The sequence below is a fragment of the Haliaeetus albicilla genome, chromosome 10, assembly GCF_947461875.1.
Source record: "Haliaeetus albicilla chromosome 10, bHalAlb1.1, whole genome shotgun sequence".
Taxonomy (NCBI): Eukaryota; Metazoa; Chordata; class Aves; order Accipitriformes; family Accipitridae; genus Haliaeetus; species Haliaeetus albicilla.
The window spans coordinates 12,416,289-12,440,025 of record NC_091492.1 but is presented as its reverse complement, the minus strand read 5'-3'; the positions used below and the strand labels follow the sequence as shown (position 1 = coordinate 12,440,025).

General features: G+C 35.4%; 1 protein-coding gene across 4 annotated transcripts in view; it reads left to right on the top strand.

The window, feature by feature from the left end:
- The window catches only part of DPY19L3 (dpy-19 like C-mannosyltransferase 3), a 40,093-nt gene extending 16,659 nt beyond the window's left edge, over positions 1-23,434 (top strand). For 2 of the 4 annotated variants that reach the window (XM_069793520.1, XM_069793519.1), the window contains 11 exons: positions 413-544; positions 1,575-1,676; positions 2,497-2,570; positions 2,819-2,977; positions 4,510-4,632; positions 4,997-5,108; positions 5,676-5,732; positions 11,467-11,549; positions 18,145-18,277; positions 19,023-19,181; positions 19,817-23,434. In XM_069793520.1, the coding sequence (XP_069649621.1) occupies positions 413-544; positions 1,575-1,676; positions 2,497-2,570; positions 2,819-2,977; positions 4,510-4,632; positions 4,997-5,108; positions 5,676-5,732; positions 11,467-11,549; positions 18,145-18,277; positions 19,023-19,181; positions 19,817-19,978 (1,296 nt within the window). In that variant the 3' untranslated portion in view covers positions 19,979-23,434. Of the gene's footprint in view, positions 1-412; positions 545-1,574; positions 1,677-2,496; positions 2,571-2,818; positions 2,978-4,509; positions 4,633-4,996; positions 5,109-5,675; positions 5,733-11,466; positions 11,550-11,636; positions 13,681-13,795; positions 13,891-18,144; positions 18,278-19,022; positions 19,182-19,816 lie in introns of those variants that run through there. The other 2 variants (XR_011326500.1, XM_069793521.1) reach the window with 2 other exon arrangements.
- Positions 23,435-23,737: the final 303 nt, after the last annotated feature.

The following is a 23,737-nucleotide window of genomic DNA, read 5'->3' as shown; positions in this document are numbered from 1 at the left end:
AACTATTATAAAAGTTAGAGAAATCAGCTAATGTTTGATTGCTGAACAGCACTGAGCCATAACTCTTCAGTCATAAAGACATAATAGAGCCTACAGAAACACTTCTTTTACCAAAGAAAACACAAAACATCTTCCAAATATTAAGTAATTAATATTTTCCTCACTCTACAGTTAACTCATCTGCTCTATTATAGCATCAGGCTTCCCTAGGTATAAAATAGGTATAAAATATAGGACATAAATAGGACATAAATACAGAATGGATACGGTAATGGCTCCAAGTGTAATGATTTAGTGCAAGATGATACATTTTTTGTAAAAATTATGTTGAAATAAATTATAAAATGTATTCAGAGAAAAGCAGCTATGACTGTAAAGTTTTGTAGACATAAAAATATCATTATTGTTACAGGTTATGTGGCTCTATATCATTCAGATTTCTGGATTACTGCTAGTCTGTGTCCTACAGTTCTTTAATTCTATGATTCTTGGATCATTACTTATAAGTTTTAATGCTTCTGTCTTGATAGCAAGAACAATCCAGGTAGGTACCAAAATATTTTTCTGGTACTAAATAAAGAGTGTGAGATATATATATATAGATGAGTAATTTATATGCATTATAATCTGAAATTACTAATACTAATTAGAGGAACTACTATACCGTAAAGCAACAAAAACATTGCATGATCAAATAATGATTTCAATTACACTAACTACAGCATAACCAAGCACGTCAGACACCATAATTCTGTGATTGCTGTTAACATTTATGATTGTGCAAGCTGCAGTTTGGATCCTGAAAAGAAATTGCATAACGGACTTTACACCTGTTTCAGCAGAACTTGTCTTGGATTTATGGTTCTGTCTCCAACAAAACATTCTGTGAGAACTAGGCACGTGTCAGATTCAGTTTACTGAAATCTATTGTTTATTTCAAAGATTAGTATTTTTTCCCTGTATTTACAGTTCTGATACTGGCATTGACAAAAGCCTCTAATGAGCATACATGAACTTACAGGGCCATTTCTGCTGTCTCTTTATAGTTAGACAATGTCTGCACCTATTCCAAGTTGCCTGTGAGCAGCCAAAGAACCATTCTCAGATCTGGAGCTTTGAACTGGAAAATTGCTCAAAATCCTATCAACTGACAGTTAGAACCAGAAGACACCTTTGCTACATAGAGGTGGAAGGTCTAACGAATAGATACTTCAAAAGGCACACAATACTATTGAAATTAGGGGAATCTTGGAACATAACCACAGTTGCACTGTGTGCCAGCAGTTGTATAAATATAATGAGGCCACCTCTGAAGGAGGGCTGTTTGGCTAGTTAAAAAACTCTGCCAGATCAATATGCTGGGGAGTTTTCATGATATTGTCCCTGCAGTTTTGTTGAAGAAATATATCTTCATTCTGGATACTTGGTTTTGTATACATTTTTGCTTTCAGGAACCTAATACAAATTTGATCCTGATCAGGCCTAGCAGATAAGCTATTTCAAATAGTCTGTGTTGCTTTTGTTCCAAATACATACAAAAAAGTACTGAAATACTAATACTTTCCTCTTTCTAGAAAAACCTAAAAAAGGGCGGCTTGCTTAATAGGCTTGGGAAACTTATCCTCCATGTACTATTAGTCTTGTGCTTGACTCTTCTAATAAATAAATTTATCAAGGTAAGCAAATAATTTTTAATATAGAAACTTACAAATGTGTTACATTAAAAGCTATTTGTTAATCATCTACAGTAATATCATTAAATAAAAATTGCAATGAGACTTCACTGCATTTCAGAGACTGCATTTTAGAACTGGAAGATCATTTTACTAATCTTGGTATATAGATTTTAAAACATATTCTTAGAACGTCATAAATTAACACAAATAATCGAATATGTATTTGTAACTTGAAGTGCACCCGTAATTTTATAACAAGTGTAGATTTATACTGCATTCTGATATTGCTAAGCATTTGCAAAGTTTTTAATTGAATTTACCTTTCAATAAACGCAGTTAAAAATGAATACTCATTGTAAAAATGTTGTACACCATACCATGCTTTTAGTTGCTTCTTGTGCATGGAGATATCTGCAGACATTAGTGACAGTAACACATTTTCTGCTTTTGAGTTTTAGTCTCTTCAAAAGATCTCTATCAACAGATTAAAATTTAGTACACTTGGAAATTAAAAGTATCACAGTAAGATACAATAAGTCATTGAAATAAAAAATACAGTTAAAACCAACTTGTCCTGGATAATCTTTATCTGTAAGTAAGAAACTAACCCTAATAGATATTCTAAAAATTAAGTAACTTGCTCTTTGGACCACAGGACCATAATTACAAACCAAATGTTTATTTGATTGCAGAGCACCCTATCTCAGTAAGCCTGTGTTGCTTTACAGTTTCATTTAAATCATGAAAAAACTGTTTACTGTGTAAAGCTTGGGGGTTTGATACTTAAAATATAATTCCCTTTCTTTTTCTCCCTTCACAGAAAATTCTTAATCTTGAGTCAGATGAACATATATTCAAATTCCTGAAAGCAAAATTTGGATTTGGGGCAACAAGGTGTGATTTACCTGCAATTTTACTTTTTTGTATGACTTAATTAAGTGAAGCCTGCAGGTTGTTCTCATTTAAAATCTTGGTGATAAATCATGTATTTTTACCTCGTGTTTATGTCATACATTTTCCTTCATGATAATCTGCACAACTGTGGCTTTATAATTGCTTGGAAAAAAAACCCCAAAACTTTGGTCCTTTTTGACATCAAGTTATGAAATACATGATGAAAAGGATTATTCTTTTTTCTTTAGAGATTTTGATGCTAACCTGTATCTTTGCGAAGAAGCTTTTGGTTTACTACCATTAAATACTTTTTCAAGACTCTCGGATACATTGCTTTTTTACGTCTACATATTTGTTCTCTTCTTTATGACAGTAGCAGCTGTAATCATCGCCTTTTGGAACCTCAGGTAAAATACATTTTAAAAATAATTCACGTTTTTATCAATTTTCTTTTCTTCAACAGGCTAAGGAACTGACAGTTTAATACAGCAGCATCCAGTATTACCTTCCACAGGTACTAAGGAAACAGTAGGACGTATAATAGAGAGATCAGGCAAAATAAGTAACTTCCTATTAAAGCTAAAAATGTAAAGGATGTAATGAGACTAAACAAAGAAACATTCTTCCCTAGATTCCTTCAAGCTCTTTTGTTTGCTGTTGAGGTTTTGCAGTATGTGTAGGGTTGTTGTGTTGCATTTATGCGGGGGGCGGGGGAGGAAGCAGGGAAAGGGTGTCTTTATAGAGAACAACGTTAGGTTCTTTAGTTCATCACGTTTTCCCTGTGCAAAGCACTCCCAATCAGAGATTTCCCTGGTGGTATCCTCAATCCACCCAGAAATGAGCTGGCATAGTCTGTGCTGAACTTCCTGCGATATGTGTGAAGAAGCAGGAGTGGTAGACTGCAACTGTGCATCACTGCTGCCAGTTCCCATAGCTAATCTATAGGATTTGGAGGAATTTACAGGACACTAGAAGATTAGTACTGAACTGCTATTTGAAATAAAAGTAAATGGTTCATTATAGACCTCTCAGTTTTACATTTACAACCTGGACAAAAGTTAGAAGGGATGATAGCAAACTTGATTAAGCAAAAATTCAAGGAGTGTCATGCAACTAATGCCACTCACTGTAGATTTTACAGAAAACAGGATAAAAGGGGTAAAGAGGGAGAGGATCTAAGACATTCTGATTCTGAAACTCTTTTTAAGATAATTGTGAAGTCATAGGCATCTGTAAGGCATTTTGGTACTATTCAACCAGCCTCTTAAAAAACTTACTGCATTGATCAATTTTACAAACAAACAAGACTCTGCAGCTCTTATTTTCTGTAATCCTAAATGTAATCCCAAACACTACCCTAATTTTTAACACTGTCCAGTTATCTCAATTATCCCCCACCCAGAAAAACAGGGGAAAAAAACACACATTTAAGCAGCTTCTGGTTTTTTTGATCAGCCCTCCACATACATTCACAAGACTAGCCACATCAAGCAATAACGAGTCCTTTCAACACCTCTTTTCTGTCAACTTATTACCAATCTACAGCTTCAGTAGCATCCACATATACCAGCACAGCCTCACAAAACACAGTTAAGTTCTTCACTTTTCATCAAAAGCCCTGTGAACCCTGTGGGAGTAGCTGCTTCAAGCAATGAACCAGGCATACCTTTCCGTAAAGAATTTTATCTCATTCTAAAAGAGCTCATTTAAACCCATTGCATTTCCAGAAAACAGACATGAAAATAAATACCTGATGCTGCATCAAGTTGGCGCTATCAGTCTTAATTATATCATAAATATAATAGAAGATGGTGGTCTTATAGCAGTAGTATTGCTCTGTAGCTTCAGAAGGATTAAATGGTTTTTAAAATACAGACGACTGTATGAAATGTGTTACAGAACTAAATGTAACACATTTTATTTCTTCTGTTTTAATTAGTGGTTCAAATCAAGTCCAGTTCATGGACAAAATGGAAGAATGCACAGTAACGCTGAAGCCTGATGCTGCTTACAACTTAATTCACACAATTCTTTTTGGATGTCTGGCATTAAGCACAATGAGGTATGTTTTTTTTAATTTTACTAAAGGCTTTTTTAGACAATTGAGTATATTTTGATAAGAGCGTAAAATACACTGACCACAAACTGATAGGATCATGAACCTTCTTTCTCTCCCTGGTTTGTTTCTGCTTGTATACTGAGGCATTTCCCAAAATCCTGCCAAAAAGAATGTTTGGAAGTTTGGGAGCAGAGATGTTCTCAAAGGCACCTAACACAATTGCAAAGTTAATCTTTTACTCGGTTATTTCAGAGTTCTGAAAGTCCAAGAATGCTGTGTTCAGAATTTCTCTTAACATAATCAGTCTCATCAACATGGCTTAGCAGAGCTCCAGATGGTCAGCAAAAACTTGTCTGTATTCTTCCAGAATGAAGTACCTCTGGACATCCCACATGTGTGTGTTTGCATCTTTTGGCCTGTGCAGTACGGAAGTATGGAAACTTACCCTGAAGTGTATTCATCTCTACACATCACAGAGGGTTAGCACTATACTTAACAGCATTTCATGAAATTTGGTTTTGCTCCATATCTAAACAAAATCAAGACTCAGAATTATAAGACATCTGAAATGAATATTGTTTGTAGCCCTCTTAAACTGGATATCTCTGAAGTACATTCGTATAAATTTAGTAAGTAAAATGAATTTTCTAGTGGTTTATATATTAAACAATTCCATTTGGATACACTAGATGGCAATATAGATGCAGCTATGAAAAATAACCACAATTTTACTAAAAAAGTCTTAGTCACCATATTAGAGAAATCATCAGGGGTCTGAGAAGACCTTTACAGTCTGTTATACTGAATGATACAGTGTTTTCACTTTGTAGAAAATAGATTTTAGTATATAGATATAAATCCATCATTTGTGATGGGTCTGTAGTAAGGGTTTTACTTGAAAACAAAATCAGTATGTGGTCTTAATTCAGACTTGGTAAATTCCACCGTGTGATAAATATGTCAGATATCAATACATTAAAAATTAAGTCTATCCAAATAAATATATCATCAGAATAACCAATATTTTTTTTTGCAATTTCTCTTAGACGCGTGTGATTAAGTATTCTGTACCAATAATGACTTTATTATACATTTCATATAAGGTAAGAAATTTTTTCTCTCAATGTTTTGGCATTTTTTAGTTGCATGAAATTTTCCTTTTCTCTTAAAGGGTTGTTGTTTTATAAATAATTACATACAAGATTTGTAGCTGAATTTTAAAAACGGGGATAGACTACCTGAAATGCAAGTACCTTTATGCATATGAAATTGTATGTGAAGGGTTCATTTGATCCAAAGTAGTTGTTCATAGATACAAATGTTTGTCTGATTGTATGTGTAAGTTACGAGGTGTTATTTACATGCATAATTTGATGGCAATATAAGTTGTCTGGTTTGGTTTTAACTAAGTTGCAGATAAGATGCAGATTGTTAAATTGTGTAATGGTTCATTGTAGGAGCAGAAATAATTATGATGTTCTATACTGCCATGCCTCATCTCATGTTTTAAAGTACACAATTGTTAAACTACTCAAGTACTTATGTTACTTCAGTCTGTCCCAGAAACAATTATTATTATGGTCAAATGTTTAAATGTAAAAATATAAAACATTTAAAATAACAACATGTACAAGATTATTAGTCTGTCAGTTTGTCATAGTAGTGAGATTTACAACATTAATTTAATGGGCATACCGTTCTTTTAACTGTATTTACTAAGACAAAAAAATTCAAATGCTACTTTGATGAAGAAGTTATTTGTGCAATACCTAGCATGAGATGAGAGTATTTCCATTAAATAATTAACTGCAGAGAAACTCAAGGTGAATTTCATTACTAAAGTTAAAGAGGCAGTAGTAAAGCATAACAGTTAAGAAAGCTGCTAATAGAGTTCACTCTGGAAGTCTGTTCCCCCCTTTAAAACAGTGAAATGAAAAGTCAAAAAAGACTGTAACAGTTTGTTTAGTAAAATTACACTGATGTACTCCACTTAGATTTTCCTGTTATTCTGCTAGAGGACTTTTAGGATTATTTTTTTTTCCATTGGTACGCTGGTTAGGCAAGTCATTCACCATTTTTGTCATCTCTGAAAATGATAGAAATAATGCCATTTCTTCTGACTTGGGTGATGCCAAGAGCACGGCATTCTAATAGATAGTCTAATGTGACAGATCAGCTAGGAATAATTTTCCTCCCATTCTTCATAAGCAGATGTGAAGTTCCTAAATCCTGTCAGATTCAATTCTGAAGTCAACAGAAGTTACTGATTTTTACAGGCTTTAGATCAGTCATTAGCTGTGCTCAGTCTGCCTGAAAAGCATCATTTTTGTGTTTCTTCTAAATATAGGAAATAATTTTTATTGACATGAAAAATTTTTCAAAGTTCTTAGTGGGAATAAAGAAATACATCACCTCTCAGTATTTTTTGGTCTTAAGTCAGTTCTTGCAGTTCAGCTACCAGAGGAGTGGATATCTTTATGTGTGTGTCTTTTCTGCAAAGCTGTAGGAGTTAGTGAGCATTCAGGAAAGAAGCCTGCCTGACAGACAGATAAAACTTGTCACCAGATTCCTTGGCGCTGGTCAGAATAAAAATCCTTACAGAGAGAGAATCAGAAAGTATCCATTGCTTCTGTGAGAATATGTTTATATATTCTCTCTCTAAACCCTTTAGAAACAAACTGACAGTGCAAGTAGATTTTGATAACAAAGACTAAATTATCTTTCTCCTTTCCAGGTAAGAATTTATCTGTTCATGCACTGTGACTGCTCAGATTGCATGAGCAGCTTGCATTTTCACCACAAAGTTAACTGGTCATCATGGCTAGTTTTCTTGAACTAGTAGTAGGACAATTTTGTACTTCATTATCTGTTATGGTTATGTTTGTCAGAAGTGTGATTCTTTACTGCAGTTCCTCAAAATAGGAGTTTTATGGGATTATTAACCTAATCCTCAATAAGCTAATGAAAGCCTCTTTTGAGGCATGTGGTTACTACAGTCCCAAATACATCACTTGAACAATAGTTTATTGAGATACAGGTGCAGCTACAATGCTAGCTATCTTTCAGATTTCAGGTACAGTATGTTTTAAGACCCATAAGACATCTGTATTTCTATTTACATGTTTTTTCATCAGTATAGCACAAACATCTTTTAGATAAAGTGCTGAAGTATTTCTGTGCATACTTTAGCTGTGCTGCAGATAACACAACACATATATAACAGTACTAAATATTATTTAAGTTTCACTTCATGCTCTTTATAGGTAGATTTCAGCTCTATCTGTGTCTATTGCATTTAAATTCTCAACAGAATAATACCCATTGATTTGTGTTTGTATGTCAGTCATTCCTAAATAAATTGTTGGTTCTTAAAATTTGTTCCTGAGCTTCAGCAAAGCTGTAGTTCCTGGTTGTGCCAAATAATCTTGATTTTTCTTTACTAGTAAACTATCCATTCATATAATTTCTCAAACTGCATTTTTATCTTCATCATGGCCGAGTCCTTTTGCTCCAAACATATACATTTATTGCAGCACATAGCACAACGTATACCAATGATCTGAGCAGTCTTCGGCTATGCTGAAGAGCTCCCTGTGTGTACTGCATGTATTTATCCTTTAAACCTAAAGTTTGTAAGCTTGACAGTCTGTAGAAGAAATGACAAAAGAAAATGTCTTATTTTTATTTGTAATTTCTAATCCTGTTTCTCTAAGAAGATTCTTAACTTTCATTATTAAGCCAACAGTAAATATAAATAATGTAGTAGTACTTGCTTTTCACTTATACTCAGAGGCCAAAGAATTAGTGCTTATACTTTTTTAATTCAAAATAAGTGTCCCTTGTATCTAAGAAGTACTGAACTCCCATAATCATCAGTGGACTGTTCAGCACCTGCCAAGTTTGTGGCTAGCACAATTGTCTAACTCTGGACTTTATAGCTAGAATGAAAAAGATGGGTTGGTTGTGGGGGAAAAGCTGCAAGCTTTTAAAAATATCTGGGTTCTTATCACAGCCATTAAGTTAAAAATTGTCAAGTGTTATCCTCAATATATATATTTTTGGATAGTAACTATTAATAAATCAAAGTACACTGAAAACCCAAAGCACACCAGACATTCAATAAGAAACTTAAGCATTGTTATACTCAATGAAATCCGTGATCATGAGCCAGAGGGATAACCAATGTGAAGGAGAAAGCTGAAATCTTTCTCTTACAATACAGAGAGTTGAGGTAATGTTTTCACTCACAAAAGATTTAATTTTACTCCTGAAAGTTAAAAATTGTCTTACATCCACCAAGGAGCTATGGTGAGGAAACAAACAACTTTAGTACCTGTATTTCCTAATAATTCAGGTTTTTTCTGTGGCCATGTCATCAAGTTCAGAGTTTATTATTTCATTTATTTTTGTAGATTCTAGGTCTTAGTGATATTTTTCAATGAGTAATTACATACCTTAGGAAAAATATTCCCTGTTATCAGTTTAGAGTATGCCACCTTTCTATTTTCTTGGCTTGCTTTTTGGTTTTGATGCGAGTCAGCAATAACGTGTCATATTACTTTTTCCTATGCAAGTATTTTTTAAGCCTTTTGCAAATTAAAAGTCCTTGAGATTTTTCAAGTCAAGAACAAAAACCCTGTGTTGCTAATTTAAGCCACTTGACAACAGGCTTCTTTTCCTGAAGACTTTGACCCCACAGACGAGCATGTTACAAGTTGGAAACCTCTTCTACATACAACTCATTATTCTGAGCAGTTTGTTACATCCCTGATTTACTCCATCTATTCTTTTTATCCATTCCTTGTGTCACAGTACACTTCTTAACCTGACTAATACTTGATTTACAAGACTAAGTTGTTATTTCAGTGTTATTGGTCCATATTTTTGTATGCTTTACTTTTTGCTTACTTTGTCATTGCTATTCTGTTGTACTTGGAACTCCTGAAGTTCCACAGTTTTCTCTTGGCTTGACTAATTAAATGTAGTGTTACCTGAAAATTTTGCTCAGAATTCTCTTTTTAAATTCAGTAATAGCAAGCCCCACTACCAAAATTTTCCTTCAGTGAAAACTGCTTGTACTCACTCAAAAGTTGCAGTAGCATGACATTGTGACTTGAAAAACCTATGTAGATCAGGTAATGCCATATAATAGTCCCAGCATTCAGTAGATGGCACAGTGTCATTAGATTCTCAGTAGGTTGCAGGGCAGGTTTGCAGCATGATCTAGAAGTGAAGCAAGCCCATTTCCTTCTGTCTCTACCCTGAAGGACTCCAAGCTCTCAAAATGTTTAGCTATCCAGGGTAGTTTAGTAATGAAGAGAGGCAATTTTGAGTCATTATGAGACTCTACAGTCTCATTTCACAACTGCTTAATTTATTTACTAATCTCTCAAGAGGTCTTCTGAAGAGCAGAAATATGTCTATTATAATACTACTGTACTTCCCAAAACTGTAAGGTTGTGATACTGCCATAACTATCTTTCAGATGTTTCTCAATCTACCAGCCAGTATTACTTTAACAAATGTATCAAGTAAACAGTTAAACTAATAAGTGTCTTAATTGGCCCAATTATACCTCCTGCTCCCCAGTCCTCCTACATAATTACAGTTTCAGTGAAAGAATGCGTATTTTTAGCAAAGTAGCTAAGCAGCATCTCATTCAAATTCCTTCTGAACTCTGGGATGAGTATTATATAAATTGGATGATTTATGGCTTTTTAGATTATCAGGTGGGTCGTCTTAGTCTTCTTCCTGTGACATTTCACTTTGCAAGCCAGCAATCCTTATTATCTAAAGAAAGCAAGTTTGGAATAGGTTTCACCATAACATCTTCCATAGTAAATACTGATGAAAAGTAATCAGTTAGTCATTAGCATTGTCATTATCTCTCTTAACTGCTCCCTTTTGCCCTTGAATATTCACTGACTTAAACAACAAGAAACCCTTAAATAAATCTTTGTTCTGTTAGCTTTTGGGGGACACTGTTAAGCTTTTCAGAATCAATTTCAATCCTTATTTCTCTCATCCAGATTTGATTTATGTATTCTTCGTCTTCAGTAAAGTTTGAAATGTTTTCCCCCCATAGTCTGTTGGATGTTGACATTCACTTTTCCTTTTTCCTTCAGTGGTTCTCTTTTAATTCAAACTTCTAAAATGCCATTAGTGGCATCCACAGCACATCTAATGATTTCTATTTCTGAAACAGATTTCCTACCCTTTTTTTTATTTAGTTGTAAGTTGCCTTTCCAAACTTAATTTAAATTCCCAGGGCCTTTCCTTCTCCTGTAATCATTGGTGTTATTTAATGGCTTGGCTGTTACATATTGAACTGTTACACGATGCTTCTTTATCTTGTTCCTTTTCTTAAAGCTTGGTTTCTCAAGAAATAATTTAAAACATTAACATTCATCCTATGGTTCAGGGAACTGAAATGGTTCACTTGTAAGGTAGATACAATGCACAACAGTCATATTTGGTGGCAACTTTTAGTTTCCCATTGATCTTAAGATACAAACTGATCTTAATTAATAAAGTTCTGTAAACCTCCAGTGAGATGTGCATCTGAGAAAAGCTGTTCTTCTCAGGCTCACCACAACAGGTAATTCTGTTCCTTCTGGTCATCTGGCAGGAGCTGCAAATCTTGAACTCTGAAACTGTGTATTCGTACTGCAATGATAGCCACCTGTCCCTCATAAGAAGGGTAGATATGCTTATGTCTTGCAACTTATCCATGGGCTGGACAAGATCAGTTGCCAGCTAAGAGGAAATATGTTTCAACATCCAGGACTTCTTTTGTTCATTCTATCTTCAGTTTGTTTTATTTTGTTTTCATTATAGTTCTGGCCAGGAATAATGGATGAACTGTCAGAGCTGAGAGAATTCTATGACCCAGACACTGTGGAGCTGATGAACTGGATTAAGTAAGAGGATTTTTTCTCTATTTAAGTTAAATGCTATTTGTGTAGATCTAATGTTCCTAGTTATAGTGTTCTCCTTATTTGTCACAGCTCATCAGCGAACTCTGGTGACCCATGGAGATAGTTAAGGATGTGTGGGCTATCAAGAGGTTAGCATATTAACGGCTGTACAGAACAGCTATATGCAGAGTCCCCCAGACTGCTCTGCTCTGGTTCAGTATCATGCTGCTGTACTGCCTGTGCATCAGGGAACCAGTTGACTCCATTTGCTCTTATAAGTACACATAGTTTTTCCAGCCAAAAGAGGTAAACTTGGAGGTGCCAAGCTTCTTCCACCATATTATAGCTACTTCTTTACATTAATAGACCTCTGCAGTGAAATAATTTTATTCTTATTTCCGCCCCCTCCCCCCCCAACCTGGTGTCCTTCTTTTTTCAACTTTATAATTTTAAAAAGCTTGGATGTACAGTTGTAGGGCTGGAAAATCTGTACTCCACAGTCTGTTTCTTGAACTTTAAAATAATCTTAATTGTTTATACTTATTATTAGAATTAATCCCAACATGTGTTCTAAACTGTAAACAAAATATTTGTAATTGAACTTGAACTTGCCACGGCTAAGCATAGGTGCAAAGTCTCTTTCAGGAATATGAGTTAATCATTTGAACCCCACCTCGTCACTTCTGCTTTCTCACAGAGCATAGGAAGGTATTTTTTAGGTGGAAACAGTTTGGAATACTGCATGTAGAAGATCCTGAGAGAAAGGGCCAGGTAGGATGTTCTCTGGAAGACTGTAAATTTAAGGGATACGTTCTCTATTAACATACAGTAACCACTAAAAAGTTTCAGTTAAGTTCTGAACAGAGATATTCCTGGGACTTGTATTTATTTGGAACTCTGACAAAGTGGGGGTTTTTTTGGTTTTTTTTAAATCAGTTTCATGTTCTGGAGGAAAACATTCTGAAAGTAAATCTGAATTTACTACATTTAACATTGAACTATTTGAAGTATTTCCTTGGAGCCCTGTATTGTGTTTTCATGTGCAATGAACTTCAGTGAAACCAGTCACCCAGCCTATTCTACCCATAGCAACATATTTACACTTTGTAATGTTGTATTTCTTTAATCCATAAACTAGAAGGAGTAATTTATAAGTAAGATATATCACAAGCCTTCAATGACTTATTTTGAAAGCAGGCCATGTTTTTTTCCATCATTTAGAATCTTTGCAGCCATATTGACACATTTTTGTGACTAATGTTCACCAGCTAGTTCCATTTAGCACTACTGTTTTATTAAAAGATGGTAAATGTCTGATAGTTCAGGTCTCCTGTGTACAATATATGGAGTTATATATAGATTTATACATAAAATATGCATGTGGAGTTACTCCCAACCATGAACTGGATTTGACTGGATCCGATGAGAATAATTTTTCATATGTTCTTAGTGCTGAGAATGCTAAACTGGTGCTTGTCCTCTTTGCATTTTAAGTCATGACTGACAATTACAGAGGGAGATTTTCTACTCAAAACTTATTGTGTTTAGAAATATTATTCCTGTAAAGAAGAGTTAATTATCTATGCTTTAAATACAAGTCAACAAAATTTATGGTAAGTTTCTCAAAGTGGGACAGATTTTGTTAAGTTTTGATGTGTAAGAAAAACATTTTACTATACTAACACTTGATAGTTCTGCTGTAGTTAATGATCTGTCAAGGTTGGTGTCAGGAACTAATCATTCATTATTAAAACTCAGTATGAGAAGCTCTAATTTGTCATGTATAGCAGTGAATTAGGAATAACTCATCTGTCTTGCAGTCTCTCCACAACAAGAAAACCCTTCAATCTGCTTAGATCTAAATGCATATTAACTTGTCCAAATATGCAGTCTGAATAATAGCCAACTATTAGTCTGTCCACTGTGAAGTGTCTGCAGATGTATTTTTTACTCTTCCCTTACTAAAATTACCATAGTGTTTTCAGGAAGATATACTGGTTTATATCTTTACAATGAAGTTACTGCATAGTATTGGACTGCGTCTATTGCAGAGCGCAATTTTTTACATAATGGTATTGCATATCCCAGTCTCTTGCTTTTTCCTACCCACCACCTCATTTTCTTAGCTTCTTTTTTTTTAAAAAAAAAAAAAGTCAAGAAGGTCCTGCCAGTGACCCAAGGATAGTTCACAGCTGTGTTCCCAGATGGGAGGTATGTTAAAATTCTTAGTTTTGGTCTTTCTCCCTAAGACAACAGGAACAACATGCTCATTTGTGAGATGGGGAAGAATATCAGTAGAATGAGCAAATCAATAGCGTGAACTTCCCTACTCTGTTTACTTCTGGTAAGTGTTTAAGAAGCAGTGTCTTCTGCCTTTAAAGGGGAAACCTGTCTAGAATTGTGGCATATTTCATAAGCAGTTACCACAAATCATTTAAAAACTTCTTAGCAATCTCGGACAACAGCCAAAACAGTGGAAAAGTTAATTGAGACTGAGATTTGGCAGAGCATAGCTGTATGTCAGCTGTATTTGAATCAGGTGTGGGGGACAAGCAGGCAAATTTTTATGATAGTGGAAACCTCACAGATTTCCAAAAAGCTCCTAAGGTTACAAAAATGGAATACCCATGTTTCAATGGTGGTTCTTTCATTTAGTAATTTATATTAATGGCTATATTTTAATTTCAAGCCAGCTATAAATTTTAACTCTTCACTCTTACTTACATGCCTGATTTTCAAGGATAATCACACTGAAATCAACACATCTTCCAGACTTTAAAGGCACTATTACACTTTTTTTTTTTTAGTTATTGTTCTTAAATTCTTGGGCTTATCCTTTGTCATTGACTGATTTGTCAGTAAAATTCAGGCATGAACTCGATAGTGCCTGAGAACTAGGTTTATACCAACTGTGTAGGTGTACTCCTTTATGTGACCAAAATATGCATGCATAAAATTGAGGCTGGGACTAACAAAAACACATCTTGTTGCTCTTTATTTGTGGCTGTCATTTTCTATTTTTGAAACTTTCAGTCTTTCCAAACCAGAGGGAAAAAAAAGAACCATGACAGTTTGTCTGAATCTACTTTACTGCCTGTCATTTGCAGCTAAACCTGTAATATTTTCATATAGCATTCTGCAAATAAAAAGACTTTCTTTTCAAGAAAAAAAAAATTAACATGGCGTATTTGAAAACCCTTTTTCAGAATCTCCTTTTCTCAAACCTCTTTGCTTTGAAGATTCATATCACACCCAGGCACTAGTAAAGGAACAATCTGAGATTTTTCAGATTTTATGGCTTTGAAAGCCAACTACAGAGTTCAGCTCTGGAGGACTTTTAATAGAAATAGCCATTTTATTTCTAATGTTGTAAGCTATAATGGCAACATTAGCCATTTCTGTAGGGCTTCCTTAAAACCAACTCACAGTAATTCTTTAGCAGCTTAAGAGAAAGAATTACTACCACTGTTAGAGTCTGTGCAAGTAGTTCCTGTAAAACCCTTTTATTTTTAATGAGTTATTCTTTAGTATTTATATAATTCTCTAAATTCTTAAGTGTAGGTAAAGAAAAGCTTCGTACAATGTATTATAATGCTTAGTTTACCCATTAGTTCAGCTGTAATTAACTTGTTGAAAGCTTAGAGCTTCAAAAATAAATGAGATTATTTGTTCAAAATGCCATCAGGTCTGCTTGGAATGACATTTAAATTATATAATGTAAATCAGTTTGACCTGTAAGTCCTTGTCATTATTTAGTGACATTTTGTACAGAATAAATTGTTTGCAGGTTGGGCAGTGTGGTATGGAGCTTGGCAGAAAGCTATAAAAACAAATTATCCTTTCATTTTATACATCATTTGTTCAGACATTTGTAAAAATTGCTCCGTTTTTCTATAATAGAGAAGTGTCATTCAGTGGTTGGAAGCACATTAGCTGCCTTGGATACAGAACACAGCAGCTAGTGTCTGACTCAGGTAGGAGCATTAGAGAAAGACACTTGCATGGAATGTAGAAATCAGCCTGTACCTGAAAAATATTAGTGAATTGTCCTATCTCCCTCTAGTGGCTGTTTCAGAAGATAAACGCTCAGTAGCGGCCACCACCTGAAGTTCTTTAAGGTGTAATTGAGGAGGGCAGACATTGCATGAAGCTCAGTGTCACCTCCCACCTTCCAAGTGTCTGTCCACCGCAGTGGACCAGTGCCAGGTTTGTGTTCTTGACAGGGCCGGTAAAGCATGGGAAGAGAGTGCCTCCAGTAGCACTGGTAGTGGCACATGTTGGGAACCGTCTGAGCTGGCCCCAGTAAAATATGGACAGTAACGTGTCTTGAGGCATATAATTTTCTAGGACTTCAAACATGTAATCTCAGTCTCAGGGAAACATCGACCTTCACCTGGAATACCGGATTTTGAACTCCATCCGGGACCAAGGCACATAAGCCATTTTTTTCCAAAGCAAGGGAGAGTCACTAGATTGCTTTTAAGGTATAGGAGGAGGAGGAAGTGCTGGCAAAGCTCCTAATACCTGCTAAATAAAGAATGCACTCAGCTATATTTCGCCCCTTCTGGGCAAGAGTGAATGCTTTTAGAAAGGGGAGGAATCGAACCCTTCATCTTCCACATTTTTGACAAGGATTTTTGCCAGTAAGTTGTGGGGAAAGGACACTATCACCATTTCCTCTGGCTTTCTTTTTTTTAAGAGAAGAGGCTACAAGCTGTTTCTTGGGAATGGTTTCTTTTGTTGTTGTTGTTTTCTTGTGGTTTTGCCTTTGGTACTTGTTGGGGTTTTTTTTTTAAGAAAGCTTGATTCTGCAAGTTTGCATTATATTGGGCTGTTTAGGAATTGGAGGTGCAGGATTGCCTGGATAAGGCCAAGTCAGGAGATAAGTACTGCAGAGCGTTACAAAATTTGAACTAATCTTGAACAAACACGGAAACAGACTTCTCACACTAGAAGTTTCCTGTCCCAGGCATAAACACAGAAACATGTTGAAGGTGCTTTGAGTATCATCATTTTCATTTAGGTGTCTAAGTTCTACCAAGTCCCTCTGTGAATCTAGTCCACGTTCTTTTCAGCTTGTTCTAAAGAATTGTACTTCCTTACAGATTGAGGGATAAGTCCTAGCTGACAGCCTGTCAGGGCCATTACATTTGCATTAATACTAAGATTAAAATTAAATACTAAGATGAATTCATTTCTTTTAATGAAACATTTACTTCATGACACTTGTGGCTTTGAATATTTTAAGTAAAAAAAGGAATTTTTAAAGGAGATTAAATGTTTTCAGACTTTAAAATGAAACTGGTTTTACAAACTGCTGAAAAACTAGTCTATCAGTAAAGTTAAACTGGCCTATTAAAAATACTATCTCTGTCCTTCCTAGATGAGATTAATATACTCATGCAAGAATTTTTAGGAAGGGTTTGTAATTATTAATTCATTTGCTAAGCATAATCTCTTGAAAGGCGATAGTAAAATTTAATCCTTGTCTCTTAACATTTTCAAGCCAATCACAGAGCTTAGAGAAGACTGAATATATAGCTGCAGTTTCAAAAGGCTCCCTAAAGTGCACCCCAAAGTGTCACAGTTACGTGACTACTATAGGTGCCATACGTGCAAGTATGTGGATGTTAGGCAACTATTCATGTTCCTTTCTAATTTCATTTTACTTGATTTAATGTATGCTTCTTTCTGTTGTTTTAGTCTTCATAGAACTTTTCATGGTTATATGCCTACTAAGCACTAGAAGACACTTAAGCATACTGTGACCATTTTTAATTAGCCTCTGTCTCTGTTGCCTGGCATTTTTACTTTATCTTTTTTCTATGCCCTTCTGTTGTGTCTTTACATATATTTTAGATTGTAAACTTGTTGGGGGGAAGGGGAGCAGAAATGATTTTTTTTTTTATTACGGGCATTTAAACAATCCTGAGAAACCAAGACTGTTATTTAGATAACAATTCTAGATATTGGCTTTGAATTTCAGATGAGATCACAGTATCAGTTATTGACAGCATTTCTATCTGGCATCTTCTGCATCCAACCCACCCCACCCCTTGCAACTGGGGTGACTTTTTTTGTAATTTCTTTCCCACAGTTGTCATAATGGGAGGGTTAATGTCTCACATAACAAAGTTTTCATTCCAAGTGAATGGTGAATGCCAGGACAGTAGAAGTTTTAGCATTCAGATTACATAATCCATTTTATGTGGAATACCTTATATATCAGACACAAATCTAAGTCACAATAAGTTTCTTGAGATGTTAAAAGAATTAGGATATAGAAATTTACAAATATTCAGAGGCTATATGAAGCCAAGAAATATATGAAATATGGAAGTAGTTTGAAATTTTCAGGATCATGTTTTCCCTAAATTTCCTCATAGTGCATAGTAATTTTTTATTTGCACTTAGAGAGTATTATCGTGATTTATCCGCTTCATATTTGAAGAAAACACAGTTGCTTGAACAGTTTGCTCCCTGAATAGAGGAGAAGCAGAAAAATATTTTTTCAGTCTTTTTTTTCCTTCTGATCTGTAAACAAGCAATGCAAAAATGCCCCTACAAGAATTCCTCAGACTTATCAACATTTGTTTAGGTCAAACACTCCAAACACAGCAGTGTTTGCTGGGAGCATGCAGCTGTTAGCAGGAGTCAAACTGTGCACTGGACGGACCTTAACTAATCATCCCCATTATGAGGATAAGAATCTGAGAGAGAGAACAAAACAGGTAAGAGTATTCTGATTGTTCAAGCTAATTCTTATCCATATCAGTGGCTCCATTCCAGAAAACACATGCCATCTCTAATGGCATATTGCAAGTGACATCATGTGCTTTACTCATTGAACTAATTTATTTTCAGATACAGTTCCAGAATGTAACTTCTGTGAAACTCATAATACTTTGGGCATCTGCTAACTCACTTCTGGGAGCTGGTGTATATCTGAATAACTGTACCTAGCTACTCAAGCTAGTTCTGAGTGAACTGGTTTGGGACCTGTTGGCATTAACAAATTCTGCTGCCCAGTTGGGCCGTTAAACCCACATGGAGCATTTCCTGATTTGCCTGATACTCCCTTCAGTTCCCAGACTAGCACATAACATTTTATATAGAAACCACCTTGCGAAACTCCACACAAAGCTGGGGAGATTGTTTTAAACTATCCTTTCCTATAATTCAGACATTCTGAAAGTCTTACAGGCATCTACCAAGGCCTTTCTGCAGACAGCAGCACCATCATCCAATGTTTTTGTGGTCTGCAGCAGTACTATTGTGTATCATAGTGGCTGTAACATAGAAAGTCTAAGTGGCTATTGAATAAAACTTTTTTTTTTTTTTTTTAATATTTAATTCAAGTCACATGGGTTATCAATGTCAATTCTTTCTCTGGTTCAAGATAAAGAAATCATGAAAGAGCGAACAAAGAAATAATGGTAATGTTGTGTCTTACAGCTTAGTTTCCTTCTTCTATAGATTTATCAGATCTATGCCAAGAGATCTCCTGAAGATGTTTATAGAATACTGCGATCCTTTGGCACAGACTATGTGATCCTAGAAGACAGTATTTGTTACGAAAGAAGACACAGTAGAGGCTGTCGGTTACGTGACTTACTTGATATAGCTAATGGCCATGTAAGTATTATATACAAGATTTATAAAGAAAATACATTTTGCTTAACTTCTTTTTGAAATACAATTACGATCTGAAGTAGCTTGGGTTATTTACGCTTCATCATGAGTGTGGAAAGTAAAATCTAATGGAGCCTTTAGACATTCTCAAAATCGCCAAATTGAACACTGCTTGCTTTTAACGGTATTTGATAATTAAAAAAGGAGGAATTCAGCCTGGGCAAAATAAGTAATCACTTTCTGATGAGCTTCAGGTTAGCAGTACACAGATAGCATTTCCTTTCAGAGTGCAAATCACTTCATAGCTTCAGTTCCCTCAGGACCAGTGCATTACTCCATTGTGTCAGGGGAGTTTTCAAGCATTTCTGGGGCTAACATGGAACCACAGCAGACCACATAATGCAAAGCAGATTATGTACCTCTGACAAATCAGCTTTATCCATAATAGAGATGATACTATAAATCTTACTGTTTTAATGTTATTTTCTTCCTCCCACTTCTTTCATACAGTCACTGTTAACAAATCTGGCCAGGCTGACCCTCCGAATGTATTGTCAAGGTTGTTTTTAGCTTCTGTTATTGCCTGTAACTGTGAACTGGCTAAAGATATTTCACAAATCTGTTCAATTTCATTACAGATCATGGATGGTTTGGGAGAGAATGAACCTGATTTGAAACCTTCGTTATATCCTCGCTTCTGTGAGGAAATTAAAAAAAACCTACCGCCTTACACTATACACTTCACTAGAGTGTTTCAGAACAAAACATTCCATGTTTACAAACTTGCTAAGCATAAATAGCGTTTCCAACCATGGCTTCAAGTTCAGTATTTCAATGCTAGGACCCACATTAGAAAATGCAGAAGAAGTTTACAAACGTTACATTTATAAGACATTTTACATTGATGTTTTCTTGTTTAATTACTGTGATTCTTATTTTTTTAGACAGTTTACTTTTGATAACATTCTTGATGTTGCCAAAATTTTCATAGATTCATAAATAAATGCTAGCAGGGACCATTTTGATTATGAAGTCTGACATTCTGAATACCTAGGATATAGCTGTTTTCCAGTTTTAACTGATTGGAAGACAGACAAAATGAGCCGCCTGCATGACCACTGCAGAATAGCTAGCCTATGAAGTTCTGCTCAGCAGTTTGGATTTTTACTATAAAATGATAGAAATTCAGTGAAAGCGGGCCACACTACTCCTATACTGAGTATGCATTATCTTTGTGAATCCTGAAAATAGTCACAAAAAATTAAGTTTTGTCTTACAATCTGATCCTCTTTGACAGATCCTTGTGCTCTTTCAGTGCCTCTTTTTTTAATTCTTTGGGAATGTAGGCAGATATGAGTTTCCAAGCTTGTGAGTGTGGTTGCAGAATCAGTGAGCACAGAATCAGCAAACAAGGTTGAAGACTAAAACTTCAATCATTGTCCAGCATTTTTAGTGAAACATAAGCATACTGTTTTATAACGCTAAGCATTTAATGATGGAGTGTTATGTATTTCTAATCAGAATAGAAGTTGGAGCATGCTTTGATACATGTTGCATGTTTGTATCCTCATAAATCGCTCAGAACAAACAAAAAACTAAATTTCTCAGCTTGGATTCTCACACTATTTTCTGTATTTGCTTTCTGAACTACAGAGGATCCTTTTTCTCCCCATGTGAATTCCAGTAGGATACCAAAATTGAACACTGCCAACCTTACAAAAAAAAGAATTCATCTCTAAAATCAGCAGGAAACTTAGGTATTTAAAATACGTTTAGGTATTAGAGCTTTGTTTTACGTTATTTCAGACACTGAGCTATATATTTTAGCACAAAATCATTGTGTCCTTGCTCTTTATCCTAAAAAATAGACTACAGTTATCTTAAATTGACTTGGAATATTAGGTGAAGACAGGCCTCAATCCTGAGAATTTTGTGATTTGTTTGTACCCTTCGTCTTTTTACCGGCTAGAACTTTGTGAATTGTACTGACTTTCTAAATGCTATGTAGATAACACATGACCTTTGCTGTGTTTTAGTGCTGCTTTGGTTTTATATTGAAATTAGAGATTAAATCTGCTTGAAAGTCTAACAGTACTCTCCAACTTTAATTAGACATCCACTAGGATCATTTGTTTCTTATGAAAAAACAGAATTGTAATAATCAAGTGCCTCTAGGCCAATGTTGAATTAACATTTGAACACCTATAAGAGTGTTTGTGGCCTGTCCAAATAACTCAGTTACAATAATTACCACTGCAATTAATTTCTAATGATGGGAAACTTAAAGTGCTACTGATAGCAAACTCCACATTTAATTTAATCAAGATGTGTAATGAGATTAGCTTTCACAACTGAGCTGTGTTCCAATTCCAAACGATTGAAATGTTTTCCTTTTTCAGTTGTACTAAGGTAAATTACTGAAGAGATGGAGATGGTTATGTCACATGCTCAAACAATTTTATGTTCAGTAAATACTCATTAAACAATGTTCAACATCTTTCTGCACTTTCACGCTAACACAAAAGGAAAGTGTGCTTTAATCAGACTGTATTTAAATCAAACATTGACAGTAGCTAGGTTGTTAAACTGAGCAACTGAAACTCCTGAGTAATTTCTAGCCTGTATCCCTTAATGAGGTTGGAGACCACTGCGGTTTAACATAATACAATAATAAAACATTTTAATCAGTATTAAAACTTTAATTAGGCCTGTAATGATGCACGCCTGTTCTTGCTGAAAGCATGGGTCAGTGAATTCCTCAATGAGTGCCTTACAGTAATTGAAAACAAGCACACGTAAGGTAAAGTATGTCTAGGCTGTATTGTCTTATTTTAAAATGTGGTTGTATCTTTCTTTAAAGGTGGAGTAACTTTCCTCTGATTCAAATGAGAGATTTCAAAATCCAGTGGTACCCTATGATTTTCAGGATTTACTTGTAGGTAACAGCTGAAACTAAAAAGTCCTGACTGTAACAGTAATTATTTTTAAACAGCCTTTCTTCAAAAATACAGTCTCTAATGTTGCCAAAGGAGAAATTTAACCTTTTCATAGAAACTACCAAGTGCAAATTTTTTTGTTTTGTTTGGGTTTTTTTAGAACAGACTAGACCCCCCAAGCTACCCTTGGTCTTGGGAAGCATAAAAACCAATGGCTGTTACAATCCAGAACTACCACAGTAACATAGTTTCTTCTTGCAACACAAACCTCCCCCAAAGCAGCACACCAGAAAGTTGAAGTATTAGATAAAACGTATTTTGGAGATTGCTTAACTCTTGCAGTTCACAGTCTTTAAAGCCTAGGTAGCTTGTGACACTTTCAAACCATTCCAGCAGTTCCTGTATCAGAAAGATTTAATACTTGAGGGAAGGGCGTATTTCGGTGACTATGTAGTACAGCGTTCAGAAGACCCATCTCCTTACAATAGAAAATGCCAAGGAACAAAATCACTTACCAGCTCAGAGGAAAGCAACACACACATCAAGAGAGGACTTGAAGAGCGAGCAGCTGCTTCGCTGTCCCTCGTTGAAAGGCTTGCCTGCCAGAGCAAAGCATGCTGGGGAAGGCTGGAGCAGCGGTGAGTAGTCAGTACTGGCGGAGGTATGGGGCTGTGGGTCGGTCTGGTGGTGAAAAGGGCTACGTTTCCTCTTGCTGGAGGTGGCGTGTAAGAGTCTGAGACTTCTAGGAGGCAGGTGGTGGTTTAGTTGTCTGATAGTTATTTTCTCTACTTTCCGTGTCTTGCTGTGATCTGTATTCACTGCATTTAAAATGTGCAATTCTTTTTAAAAAAACTTTACCTGTTCCTAAACTACATCATCCTGATGCACCTTATTTCCAAATGGTTGCTGTGGCATCACTGTTTCATTGTATGAAGTACAATCCATGCCCAGGAAAACCCTCGTGGCAATGCATTTACCGAAGTCTTATGAATAATTAGCAATGGGAATAGCACCAGACTAGCAATGGGAATGGCACCATCATGACTTCTTGTGTATGTTACCTGTTGCCCACAAGGACTTTTAAGCGGCATGTTATCAGTGGAATTGAGGTGTGAATTACTTTTTTTAGATCGCAGAGACAAAATGTTATCAAGGAGCCAGAATGTTTTTAGGGGAGAAAAGCCTTTGAGATCCATAAGTGTATTTTCATTTCTTGTTTCAATGTTCTGCCAGTGAGATCTAACATAGTTATTTTATAATACGTTGTTGTAAGGAGATGTAATGACTATTGTATACTAAATAAATCGTGTAATTTGAAAATCAGTCTTTTGGCTGCTTTTACTTCAGGAAGGATTGAGAAAGGTGCAGTTAGGGAATCAGCTTTGTTTCAGTCCCTATGGAGGAAAGCAAAGTATTTTTCAGCAGAAAGTTTTGACTTTTCTCAAGCCTGTCACATTGCATGTATCACTGACTTCTTGAATCATCTTTGTGTTTTAACACCTTGCTGACTTCTTTTCTCTGTTACAAGTTAAAGGTCTATCAATCAGCCGTGATTTTTACCAGTCATCACCCAATACATTTCAACTTTAGTAACGTCAGTAGGCTGAGGCAGTTACTCCATTT